General features: G+C 69.7%; 4 protein-coding genes across 4 annotated transcripts in view; 2 read left to right on the top strand and 2 right to left on the bottom strand.

The window, feature by feature from the left end:
• Positions 1–2,063, top strand: part of CHLNCDRAFT_57613 (hypothetical protein) — a 5,529-nt gene extending 3,466 nt beyond the window's left edge. The window contains exons 8-9 of the mRNA XM_005848407.1: positions 250–706; positions 947–2,063. Coding sequence (XP_005848469.1) covers positions 250–706; positions 947–1,150 — 661 coding nt within the window. The 3' untranslated portion in view covers positions 1,151–2,063. The remainder of the gene's footprint in view (positions 1–249; positions 707–946) is intronic.
• Positions 2,064–4,266: 2,203 nt separating this feature from the next.
• CHLNCDRAFT_57612 (hypothetical protein) lies at positions 4,267–5,958 on the bottom strand (the record flags this gene model as incomplete). The annotated part of the gene is made up of 7 exons (XM_005848205.1): positions 5,762–5,958; positions 5,506–5,640; positions 5,289–5,371; positions 5,033–5,094; positions 4,818–4,855; positions 4,550–4,606; positions 4,267–4,436 (listed from the first exon to the last, which is right to left on the bottom strand). Coding segments are annotated over exons 1-7 (660 nt in total), but the record flags the coding sequence as incomplete, so codon positions are not given.
• Positions 5,959–6,567: 609 nt separating this feature from the next.
• Positions 6,568–10,480, top strand: CHLNCDRAFT_144864 (hypothetical protein; the record flags this gene model as incomplete). The annotated part of the gene is made up of 12 exons (XM_005848406.1): positions 6,568–6,626; positions 6,797–6,914; positions 7,188–7,303; positions 7,460–7,530; positions 7,677–7,810; positions 8,015–8,153; positions 8,418–8,557; positions 8,731–8,814; positions 9,134–9,361; positions 9,667–9,831; positions 10,019–10,212; positions 10,396–10,480. The coding sequence occupies 12 exons, from the start codon at positions 6,568–6,570 to the stop codon at positions 10,478–10,480; spliced, it is 1,533 nt and encodes a 510-aa protein (XP_005848468.1).
• A 642-nt stretch (positions 10,481–11,122) lies between these two features.
• On the bottom strand, positions 11,123–11,773 carry CHLNCDRAFT_144863 (expressed protein; the record flags this gene model as incomplete). Its single annotated transcript, XM_005848204.1, has 1 exon — positions 11,123–11,773. One exon carries the CDS (start codon positions 11,771–11,773, stop codon positions 11,123–11,125), a length of 651 nt encoding a protein of 216 aa, XP_005848266.1.
• Positions 11,774–11,987: the final 214 nt, after the last annotated feature.

The raw sequence follows: 11,987 nt of genomic DNA, 5'->3' as shown, positions 1-11,987 counted from the left end.
GGTGGCAGTGGTGCGTGGTGGTGCTGCATGTGCGCAGCCTGCCCCAGCTGGCTGGCAGCGACGCGCAGCGTGCAGGCGTTATTGCGGGGCGCTGCTGCCTGACTGGCAGCCTGACTGCAGAGCTCTCGTCGGCCTTGGCGGAGCTTGGGCCCGCTGGCGTGAGGGCTGTGTGTGCCTGCCTGCCCTGTGCCCGCCCCGTGCTCACCTGCTCCCCTGGCCCCTCCTCTCCTCCCCTCCACCCCCTTGCAGCATGGACGAGGACGGCGGCAGCCGCACCCCTCCCCGCGCACGCTCCCCCGACGGCCTGTCCGCCCGCCTGCCCCCCTCACGCTTTGCGGCCGAGGCGGGCAAGGCGTCGGCGGCGCCGCCCGTCACCCCCAAGGCCGCCGGCCTGGCCGTCAGCTTTGTGTCCCCCTTGAGCGCCGGCGCCGAGGACTCCCTGCCCGCCTCCTTCGACTCCCTCACCCTGCACGGCTCGGGCGCCAGCGAGGCGATGAGCGGTGGCGAGACGTGCGCCATGTCGGGCGCCGCCGCCTCCACCTTCTGCCGCGCCTCCTCCTTTGCCCCCTCCCGCTCCGCCTGCCGCGCCGGCTCCGCGGGCGGCTCCGGCTCCGGCGCCGGCGCCGGCCAGCGCCGCGCCGCGCGCAAGACGCGCAGCCGCCGCAAGCTGGCCATCGGCAGCCGCCTGCTCAAGCTGACCACGCAGGTGGGCGCCACACACCTGCCCTGCCCTGCTCCCCTGTGCTTGCTCCGCGCGTGCTGCAGCCAACCAGCAGGCCAGGCCGGCCGGCAGGGTGCCGAGGTGGCCTCCTCGCCAGCAGCTGCCCAGCGCACGGCGGCGCTCCCAGCCCCAGCCTCTGCAACCTCTCCCTCCCCAACACCTACACCGAGTCCGTCCCTGCCTGACACCCGCGCCCTTGTTCTCCCCCTGCCCGTCCCCCTGCAGAATTACCCGCCGCTGGTGGAGGCGCGCGCCGGCGGCGCCCCCTCCATGTCCGCCCTCGCCGTCTTCCGCGACCTCAGCGAGGAGCAGTGGGAGCGGTTCATGTGCGCCGTGCGGTACCAGGTGGCCCGCAAGCTGCGGGACGGCGTCTGGAAGCAGGCGCAGCCCACCAAGGCGGTACCGCTCATGTCCTGCCCCCGCTTCTGAGCCAGCCCGCGTCTGAGCAGGCGCGGGCCGGCAGCCCGCCTCGCCGCCGCCTGGGCCGGCCCCCGACCGACCGCCCTACCCCCCTTCCTTATACCCGTACACCCTCCCTTGACCTTTGCCCTGCCGGGCCCTCAGAACGGCCGCCCCGGCCCGCGGAGCTTGTACCCACCCCTCTTGGTCTGTGCGGGGATTGTTCTGACCTGGTTTGTTGTGGAGCCGGATCGATGCCCCGGCGGGGCGGCGCCGCGCCGCCCTGGCCACCGCAAAGATGGTCCCCTTAACCCATGACCCTCCCCCTCCATGTGCCCCGCTTTGGACGTGTCCCTTATTGACCTCATTTTCGCCGTCTTCTTTCGGTCCCTTTGCTATACCCACCGCCCCTCGCCTCGCCGCCGCGTTGCCCGGTTGCACCTGGGCGCAGCCCCAGCCAGCCGCCCCGCGCCCGCAGCCAGCCGCCGCTGTATGCATACTTGCCACCCCCCCAACCCCCGCGCCTGCTGCCTGCGCTGCTGGCAGGCCTGGCGCTGCTGCTCCAGGGCAGAGCCCCCTCCCGCGCCAGGGAGGGGGCCGGGCAGCCCTCTCCCCGCTCCTCCGCACTGTAGTCTCCTTCCCCTTTGCACCACTCGACCACCGGGCATGCCCTCCCCCCCGCCTTTTTCCCGTCCTGCCCTCTTGTTCCAACACTACAACTCCTGTTCAGCCTGCACTTCCTTCTTTGTGTTTTCGCACAGCACCGACCCCACACCACCCGCAACAGCCGAGCCCCATTGCAGCCGAATTTTTCTCGCCTTGGTCTGCGTGCCCCCAGTCCCTCGTCCCCGTGCCCTCGTGCCACAAACGTCAGCAGTGTCGCTTTCATTGCGCCCTCTCTCAACCTTTCTCTCCTCTATGGGATGTAAGGCACTGGCCAGTACACAAGGGGGAATGCAAAGTGTTTCCAACAAACAATATGAGCGTGTGAGATGGAAGCCAGCGCGCTAATGGCGCTGCCGCTTGGTGCCGCCGCTGGGTCCCAGCGGCTGCAGCGCCTGCTGGGCGTCTGCTCCGGCAGCCGCCTTGCCGGCCCAGCGCCGCGGCTGCATGTTCTCTTGATCCTCCGCCTCCTGCTGCTCCGCCTCCTCGCCGCCGCCGCCCTCCTCTGCTGCCGCCATGATGGCTGCCTGCGCCGCCAACGCCGCCCGCCGCCTGCCACGGGACGGGGATGCCCCCACTGCGGAGCCGCCCGCAACGGCCGGCTGCTGCTGCTGCTGCTGCTGCTGCTGTTGTTGCTGCTGCCGCCGTGCCTGGGCTCGAGGTGCCCGCCCGGCACCCTCCCGGATGCTGCACTCTGCCAGGTGTGCCATCACCATCTGCTGCACGTGCTCGGCGCTGTTGCCACAGTCGAGCCCCGCAGCCTCCAGCTTCTGCCGGCTGTCAGTCAGCACTGCGGCAGGCAGGCAGGCAGGCATGGGATGGGGTGGGGTGAGGGCAGGAGGAGGGGGCGAGCGAGACGGCGGTTTTCCTGGCGGCAGCCGCTATTCAAGAGGTGGCGGCCGCAGCCCTGCGCACCTCCCATCACCGTCTGCCAGTTCTCAGCCTTGTAGGGCAGCCACGTGCCCACTTGCTGCAGCACAGCACACCACTTTTCAAACAGCACCTGCAAGCGGGAAGGGGTGGAGCGGCGGGGGCAGGCTCAGCGGCGGCTTGCGGCGCTGCTGGGGTCTGCGCCGTGTCTCGAAATGCGAGCCAGATTGCCAAACCCAAGGCCAGGCTCACCCTTGGGAACTCAGAGGCAGCAGCACAGATGGCAGCGCCGCCACTCGACGCCCATGCGGCCGCTGCAACAAGCCAGGCGGCGCCAGGGAGAGGGTTAGCAGGACACATGCCGGGATTCAGGGGACGCCATCGCTCCTGCAGATGCTTCCCCGTCGATGAAGCGGCCTTGGGCAGTCGAATGAGAGGGGCTGGCCACTCAAATACTCACCGGCGTCGGCGCCGGCCAGGCCCAGCTCTGGGGCCGCTCTCGTCGTCTGCATCATCTGAAACACTGCTCCTGACGGGTTTCCACGGCCCATGCACGCGTCTACAGAGGCCCAGACCTCCGCTAGCCCCGCCACCGAGGTGGGGGTGTCCGTGCTGAAGCGGGCCTTTGCCATCGGCCGCCTTGCGATCCTGTGAACTCCAGGAAGGGATCCAAAGGGCGGTCGGGGCTGGAGGAGAGCGGGGGACGATTGCCGGGAGGCCGCATTCTGTTCAAATCCTTGCTCAAACTCTGCCCTATGTGCTTCGCCCGCTGTGCCTAGCTCCCTGCCGCCGCCACCAACCACTGTAGTGGCCGCATCGCGTTGTGCTGGCATGCATCCCGTTACATGGCGCAAATAGGAGACATGGATCGGTGGCGAGCTCAGATGTGCAAGAACTGCAGCTGCTTGGCCGCTTCGCTGGTGTCGCCATCGGCGCCACCGTCGGTGCCGCCGGCGCTGGCCGCCCGCAGACCGCCACAACAGTTCTTGTACTTCCGCGTAGAACCGCAGGGGCATCGCCTGTTCCGCCCAGCCACCACCTTGGACTCCTTAACCTTGACGCCGCCCCTCTTGCCACCCGCTCGCTTGCTTCCCGCCCGCTGCGCCTCGGCTGGCCTCGTCTCGCCTGCCTGGTCAGCATCCTGCTGCTGCTGGCAAGGTCCTTGCTGCTGCTGGTGGTGCTTATGGTCTGATGGCCTTGCGTGCAGTGCAGCCGTGATGCGTTCAGGGTCGCTCTGGCACGGCAGCAGCTCTAATCGCATACACTCGTCGCCGCTCCCCAGGGCCCGCTGCTCCGCGGGCACCTGCTGCTGCTCTACCCCAGCTGCTTGCTGGCCTGCCACGGCCGTGCCGTCGCTGATGCCGCTGTCTGCAGCCCGCTGCTTCTGAGGTGGAGGCTGCGACGGCACCTCCTGATGTCGCTGCTGCTGCTCCCCCGAAGCCCCCGCAGCGCCTGCACGCTCGCCGTCTGCTGCAGGCTCCTGCTCCTCCTGGCCCAGCTGCTCAATCAGCAGCTCTGTGGCCCCATCCACATCGCCGCCGCACCGCTCCAGCACACGTGCCACCCGCTCGCGGTCGCCGCACCCCGTGCCGGCAACCACCCGCTCCACCTCTGCGCTGCCAAAGGAACGGCCTGCCTGCGCCACCGCTGCAGGGCCGGCCGCACCGCTGCCGCCGCCGCCCAGGCGAAGCGGCTGGGGCGGGCCGCTGCCATAGTCGCCCGCATTCCTCACGCTGTTGTAGTGCATACCGTCATGGTAGCTCAGGTGAAGCACAGGCGCATCCTGCGGCAGGCAGGCGGCGAGGCAGGCAGGCGCGGCATTGCGCACGCGGCCAGCAAGCGCGGGCGTGTTGGTTGGCAGGTTGCCCCGCCTGCAGAAGAGCAGCCCCAGCTCACCGCTGCAAACTTGATGTGCCACACCGGCTGCCCAGCCTGGTAGACGTTGATGTTGCGCTGCAGGGAAGGGAGGGCACAGGCAGGCACGCCCACATCGGCGCCAAGCCACCTCAGCTGTTGGTGAGCTGGTTGGCCCAAGGGCTGGTGAGCTGGCTGGCCCAAGGGGTGCGCCAGCAGCTGCAGCCAGCCTTGGTGCACGGCCCCGAGCAGCCCTGCTGCCACCAGCCCCGCCTGCAGGCGCTGCCCCCCGCCAGCAGCGCTGCAGCACCTGCAGCAGCGTGGATGCGGCCACCAGCTCCAGGTTGCCTGCAGTAAGGTGGTGGTGCAGGCAGTCAAATGCAGGGCGCAACATGGACCAACTGTCGGGAGCGCAGCTGCCGGTCCCAGCTCCTGTGTGCCACAGCGGCTGGCGCAGCGCAAGTCTGACGAGGCCGGCATGTCCCACAAGCACCGGGCAGGCGGGCGGCGAGGGCGGCACCGCACCGGCCCACACACCCTCCTTGCGCATGCGGCTGACGTATCGCTCAAAGGGCTCATCGTCCTCGCTGCAGGCGGCCCAGGCAGACACAGCGACAGCTGGCTAAATGTTCTGGAGCGGGAGGCGCTCGCCCGCAGGGCCACAAGATCCTGGATCTAAGATCCAGCCTGCCACATGCACACCCCTACCAACCAACGCACCACCCTGCTCGGCTCGCACGCAACACACTGCCTTCTCCAGGCAGCCTCCAGCCCAGCGCACATGAACAGCCGGTAGTGCTCCTGCTGCTGCTCGATGTGGTCCATGACCCGCCGCCGCAGCCCCAGGTGGTCCCCGCCCTCGCCCTGCACAACACAGCAGGCTGGACTGTCGGCGTGACGAGGCGAGCTGCCAGGCGCCGCCAGTCTGAACTGCTGGCTGGCTGTGGCCCGGTTCACATGTGGCGCTGCGTACGGGCCGCAGGCAGCTGGCTGCCGACCTCTGTTTGGTCCAGCACGGCCCGGAAGAAGCAGTTGCCGTCGGGCTCGATGCTCTTGATGCGCAGGCCCACAGCCGCCAGCTCGCGCTCCAAGTCGTCAACCGCCCAGCGGTGCTCCTTGTTGCGCCGCCGCTGCTGCAGCCGCACATGCATGGGAGCAGCATTGCTGGAAGTGTGGGGAGCCACATGGTGGTCCAGCAGCATCATGGCATAGGCTTGGCGCAGGTGCAGCAGCAGGCAGATAGCTGTGTGTCACCTGCTTGCCGCCCTTCTGCCGCTCCTCTTTGGCATCCCCGCTGCTGCCCGCCGCTGCCGCGGCCCCCTTTTCGGCGTGCTTGGACTTCTTGGATGCGGCCTGATGCTTCTTCCCCATGCCTCCCTGAGCATGGGAGCGCCGCCAGCGAGCCTACAGCAAGACAACTCGCGTCATTTTGGCTCCGAACACGGCAGTACCATACCACCAACGATTGTTATGTGTAGATGGGATCCGTGATTGCGCTCCTGGGTTGCTCGACCGAAATGTTGGCCGCTGCTTTGTATGCTGGGCAATGGCTGGCAGGTGAGGCTCACGCGATCAGGCACGCATTAGCAAAATTGCGCTCAGCAACACGTTCCTGGTCCAATCTGGCCACCAGCAAAGGAGGGCGCGCCTCCCCTGCGTTGCTTCGCTGCCTTCAAACTCCAGCAAGGGCTTCGCCCCCAGCCTTCCATCGACTGTTGGCCGGCATCCAGCCGCCCAGGTGGCACAGCGCCCCAATCAGCCTGCTTCAGCAGCAGGGCCTACAGTCTTGTTGCCGTTCTCCAGCTCCCAGCAGCGCCGGCCAGCCCCCTGCCCCGTAGCCTGGCAGGTTAGTGCTGGGAGTTAGTGCTGGGAGTGCTGGGTGGTGGCGCGCCAACTGCCAAGCTGCAGTGTGCCGGTGCAATGCTGCCGTCGCCCTGCCGCCCGCCCCGCCGCCGCCCGCACCACATGCAAGTTCCTGCGGTGCGCCTGCTGAGGCAAGCTCCCTTGCCACCTGCCAGCAGGCGCGTGGCCCGTAGCAGGCGGCAGCAGCGGCGGCAGCCATGGCGGGCACCGGCACCCTCACACCGCCGCTGTTCGTGGCGCTCGCCTCCTATGCCTCGTGAGTCGCGTGCTGCCCCGTCCCTGCCCGCCTGCGCTGCTGTCAGGCACCGCACGTTGCTGCAGCCGCCGCCTCTCCTCCTCCCCACCTGCCGGCCGCCGCCGCCGCCGCTGCTGTCTGTCGCACTCCGGCTGAGCGTGTGCGGCACCCCTGCCCACCCGTGAGAGCAGGTGGCTGGTGCTGTTCCTCTTTGGCCACATGCGCGACTTTTACCGCAAGAAAATCTGGGGCGGGCGCAGCGCCGCCAAGCAGAAGGAGGGGTATGCTCCCATTCGCCAGGACTATGAGGTGAGTGCGCTTGTGGGTGGTTGGGTGGTGGGCCAGCATGTGTATTGTGGGTTTGTGGGGGCGCAGGCGGGCAGCCGCAGCTGCAGGTTGCATCAGAGGCAGCTCGGGGCAGAGGGCGGCGAGCAGCAGCAGAAGGGGCGCCGCGGGCCATTTCCTGTGGCAGCAGCCGGCACCACCGGGTGCCATTGCAGGCACAGCACCGCACGTGCACCCACCCCCCTCTCCTCCCCTGCCTGTCTGCCCACCTACCCACCTCTGCCTGCGCCCTCTCAGGACTTTTACACTCGCCGCATGTATTACCGCATCCACGACACCTTCAACCGCCCCATCTGCTCCGCGCCAGACGCCTGGATCGACGTCATGCGGCGCACGCCGGTGGACGGCCAGAAGTGAGCGGCTGCGCACGCTGGCGGGGTCCCGTGAGGGGCTGCGCAGGCGGTGCAGGGCGCGGCACGGATGTGCGGCGCGTGCGTGCAAGCCCCAGGGCCCCACCCTGTCACCCTAACCCATACCTGACCGCAACCCACCCTGCCGCCTGCCCGCAGGCCGCTGCGGCTGACGGGCTCCTCGCAGCGCTGCCTCAACCTGGGCTCCTACAACTACCTGGGCTTTGCAGGTGCGGCTAGAAGCGTCTCTCGGCTCGCCCCTTGCTTCCTCCGCCACCCAGCTCCTGTCCGTCTCCCCCTCAGCTCTCTGCCCGCTGTCCCTCGCCACCCCAATCGCCCTCCCCTCTGCCCGTCTCGTGCGCTGCCCCTGCTGCAGCCCAGGACGAGTACTGCACCCCGCGGGTGGAGGCCGTGCTGGACAGCCTGGGCTGGGCCGCCTCGGCGCCGCGCTCCGACGGCGGCACCACGCCGCGCCACGCGGAGCTGGAGCGGCTGGTGGCCGAGTTCCTGGTGGGTGGCTGGGCGCGTGCGTGCGTGTGTGTGTGTGTGTCTATGTGTGTCTCTTGGGGCGCTTCTGCGTGTGTGTTGGTGTTTCGTGGGTGGTGGCGAGTTCTGGGCGGCCGGCACACACCACCGCCCAGCCCGCCCCCTCCCGGCGCCGCATCCTGCCTCTCCCCGGTGCCGACCTGCGTGCCACCGCCTGAGCCGCTGCAGGGCAAGGAGGCGGCCATCACGTGCGGCATGGGCTTTGCCACCAACTCCGCCTTCATCCCGCTGCTGGCGGGCAGGGGTACGCTGGTGGTTAGCGACGCGCTCAACCACTCCTCCATCGTGGCAGGGGTGCGCGGCTCGGGTGAGCAAGGGAGGGTCTCGCGCACGCAGGAAACAGCAGCAGCAGTAGTAGCAGCAGCAGCAGCGCGTCGGAAGTCTGGCGGCGGGCGCGGCCGTGTGGGGCCGTGCGGTGATGCAGGGCGCGCGCTGCCCGCGGCGCGCGCCCCCATCCCGCTCTGCTGCGCGCGTTCTGCTGGTGCGCCCAGCCCACGCTGCTGGCGTCGCCGCTGACCGTACCTGCTGGCCGTACCGCATGTATGACCTGTACCGCGTCCCCGTACCGCAGGCGCCAAGGTCAAGGTGTTTGACCACAACGAGCCCGCCCACCTGGAGGCCGTGCTGCGGGCCGCCATCGCAGAGGGGCAGCCCCGCACGGGGCGCGCCTGGAAGAAGATTGTGAGCGGCGGCGGCGGCGGCATGCGGGGTGTGGGGGGCTGGCTGGCCGCGGGGGCTGGCTGGCAGCGGGGTTCCAGCCAGCCAGACGGCCAGCTAGCCAGCCAGCCATCCTTCCATCCCTGTGCCCCGCACACCTGTACTCACCAGCCCCCCTGCCTCTCTGCCCTGCCCTGCGCCTGCCTGCCTGCCTGCCTGCCTGCCAGGTGGTGATCATCGAGGGCATCTACTCGATGGAGGGGGAGATGGCGCGGCTGCGGGAGATTGTGGAGATCAAGAAGAAGTACAAGGTACGGGAGGTGGTACGGAAGGCGGTACGGGGCGGTACGGGCGGCGGCACGGCAGGGGTGGCGTGTCGGCGCGTGCGTCGGCACGCGGGCTGCCCGGCGCAGCGGGGAGGCGGCTGGGTGGCGCGCCGGCGGCGCGGCAGGCGGCGCCCGGGAGTGCCGCTCCGCGAGGCGCCGCCACGCGCTGCCGCCATGTCGCTCCGCGCTCCCGTCCCGCTGTCCTCCCTCCCTTGTGCCCACGCTCAACCCCCGACCCGACCTGAGCCCAGCCCAGTCCTGACCCCACCCACCCCTTCCCGCACACACACCCACACACCCACAGGCCTACCTCTATCTGGACGAGGCGCACTCCATCGGCGCGCTGGGCCCCGGCGGCCGCGGCGTGTGCGAGCAGCTGGGCGTCGACACGGCCGACATCGACGTCATGATGGGCACCTTCACCAAGTCCTTTGGCTCCTGCGGTGGCTACATCGCGGGCAGCGCGGAGCTGGTGCAGTTCCTGCGCTGCCAGTGCCCCGCCCACCTGTACGCCACCGCCATGTCGCCGCCGGTGAGTGGTGACGGCGGTGGTGGTGGTGATGGTGGTGTGTGTGTGTGTGAGAGAGAGAGAGAGAGCGAGAAGGAGAGAGGTGTGGGGTCTGGCATGGCAGGAGCACAGGTGGTGGCAGGGACGGGTTGGCGCTGGCCCTGCCCCCGTCCTGGCTGCCACAGCCCCTGTCAGCCCCGTGGCCCGCCCGCCCCGCCTCGCAACACACCCCAAGCGGCGCCTGGCGCCCCATGCGCCCCCGTCAGCCACCGCTGGCACCCACCCCTTTTCACCCCTGCCACCCCTGCCGCCCCGCGCTCCCCTGCCAGGCCGTGGAGATGGTCATCTCAGCCTTCCACGTGATTTCGGGGCGGGACGGGTCTGGGCGCGGTGCCGCCAAGATCGGGCAGCTGCGCGCCAACGCCAACTACTTCCGCCGCCGCCTGCTGGAGCTGGGGTACAACGTGCTGGGAGACTGGGACTCTCCCGTGATGGTGAGGGCTGGGGCTGGGGCGTGTGTGAGGGTGTGGGGTGTGGGGTGTGGGGTAGTGAGGAGGCGTGCCGCGGGCCCTGGAGCGGCTCGGGTGCGCCTGCAGCGCCCTGCCCGCCCGCCGCGCATCTCTGTGCGCCACCACACACACACACCGCCGCCCTCCTGCCCCCACCCCCACCCGCCCGCAGCCCATCATGCTGTTCAACCCCGCCAAGCTCCCCGCCATCTCCCGATACATGCTGCGCCGCGGGCTGGCCATCGTGGTGGTGGGCTTCCCGGCCACCCCGCTGCTGACGGCGCGCATGCGGGTCTGCATCTCCGCTTCCCACACCAAGGCAGACCTGGACTATGCGCTGGAGGTGTTTGAGGAGGTGGCGGGCAGGTGAGGCAGAAGGAGGCAACGGGAGAAGGAGGCATGCGGGGCGCAGCGGGGTGGGGCCTGGCTGGCTGTGTGTGCTTCGGCATGGCACGGCGGTTGGCATGGCCAAGGGGAATGCCTGCCCCGGGATCTGGCTGGCTGGTGGCGCCCTCAGCAAGCATGCGCACACATGCGCCGTCTGTGCAGGTGCCACCTGCGCTACTGCGACAGGGCGACGGCACTGCGGCACGTGGCCGCCTACCAGGCGCGCGCCAACCTCATCAAGGCCTGACGCGGCGGCGACGAGGCGTGACGTGGCAGCCCTCCCCTGCCGCTTGCCTCCACCAAATGAGCCCCCTGGCTGGCCTTCCCCCCTTGATCCCTCGGCACCGACTATGCTCTCCCCTCTCTCATCGCTGGTCACTCACGATTGCTCGAGATTTATCTCCTGACCGACTCTGCCTGCTGCACCCTCTCCCTCCCTCGTGCTACATCCTCCACAACCCTCCCTCCCCCTTTGCTCACCCTTTGACGCTGAGCCGTGCGGCCGCTGAGTGCTCCTGCCGCATGCCGCATGATGCAATGACCCCACACTGTTCCGCCGCACCTGGCATTCCCTCACTGCAGCTCTTGGGCCGTGCGCCCGGCCCCACCTGGAATGCGCTGTCACACACAAACGCAGTCTGCAAAGGCACAACGAAGCAGGCAGGCAGAAGCGATGCAGGGCTGACCAGGCGGCTGCTGGCACTGGAAACCGATGGCAGAGGTCTGCCCCCTGGCTCAAGGCTCGAGCGCTGGCCTTGGAGTTGAATAACACTTGGTTTCTCCATAGGGGAATGAGAATGGCACAACAAATGAAACGGGTGGCAGAGGCAGGCGGCATGCTGCTTCCATGCCAGGCCACGCCAGCTCATCAGGCCTCGAGCTTTCCACCTCACAGCAGCTCCGCCTGCTCAGGCTCTATCTCTTGGATGGGGGCATTGATGAGGTCAACCGAAGCAGCATACGCCAGGTTGATGGCCGACCCGGCGCCCTGCCCCCCCGCCAGGCTGTCGCCGGCTGCCAGGCCCGAGGACGGCGGCGCGCTGCTGGGCTCGTCATCGCCGCCGGCGCCGCCGCCGTACCGCGCGCGCCTGCCGCCCGCCACCCCCTCGCTCGCCTCCTCCTCCTCCTCGCCCCCGCTGCTGCTGACCGCCAGCTGCTGCTGGCGGCGCATGCCTGCTGAGGTGAGCACGTTGGCTGGAGAGCCCAGGGCATCCAAATCCAGCCGCCGCCGCTCCGCAGTCTGGTGCTGCAGCGCGGCCTGGGCCGCGCCTGCAGCGCCTGCCACGCCGCCCGGCCCGGCCGTGCTCGCCAGCCCCGGCAGTGACTGCTGCGAGGGGCGGGCGGACAGGCCGCCGGGGGTGGCCGCCGTGTCGTCGCCCGCGCCGCCGCCGCCGCCCGCCGCCGCCGCAGACGCGGCCAGCCGGCTGCCTGCGCGCTCATGCGGTGCGTGCCGCGGCGGCGGCCCGTAGCCCAGGTAGCCGTGCGGCGGCGGCGGCGGGTGCAGCTTGCGGTGGGTGACCGCTGACACGATTGGGTCCATGGCTGTGCGGCTGGTCAGGCTGCGGGCAGGGGCAGGTGGCAGGTGGCGGGCAGGTGGTGGGCAGGGGCAGGTGGCAGGTGGCGGGCGGGTGGGGTGCTGTGGCGCCCGGCGAGCACGATCGGCCCCTCCCTGGCAGCCGTCCAGGGCGCCGGCCGGCTGCTGCGCAGGAGCGTGCAGGGGCCCTGCTGCGAAGAAGCCACGCGGGTGGAGGGCG

The sequence above is a fragment of the Chlorella variabilis genome (assembly GCF_000147415.1).
Source record: "Chlorella variabilis unplaced genomic scaffold CHLNCscaffold_8, whole genome shotgun sequence".
Taxonomy (NCBI): domain Eukaryota; kingdom Viridiplantae; phylum Chlorophyta; class Trebouxiophyceae; order Chlorellales; family Chlorellaceae; genus Chlorella; species Chlorella variabilis.
Note: the sequence above shows the minus strand (reverse complement) of the source record. Positions and strands in the feature narration are given on the sequence as shown.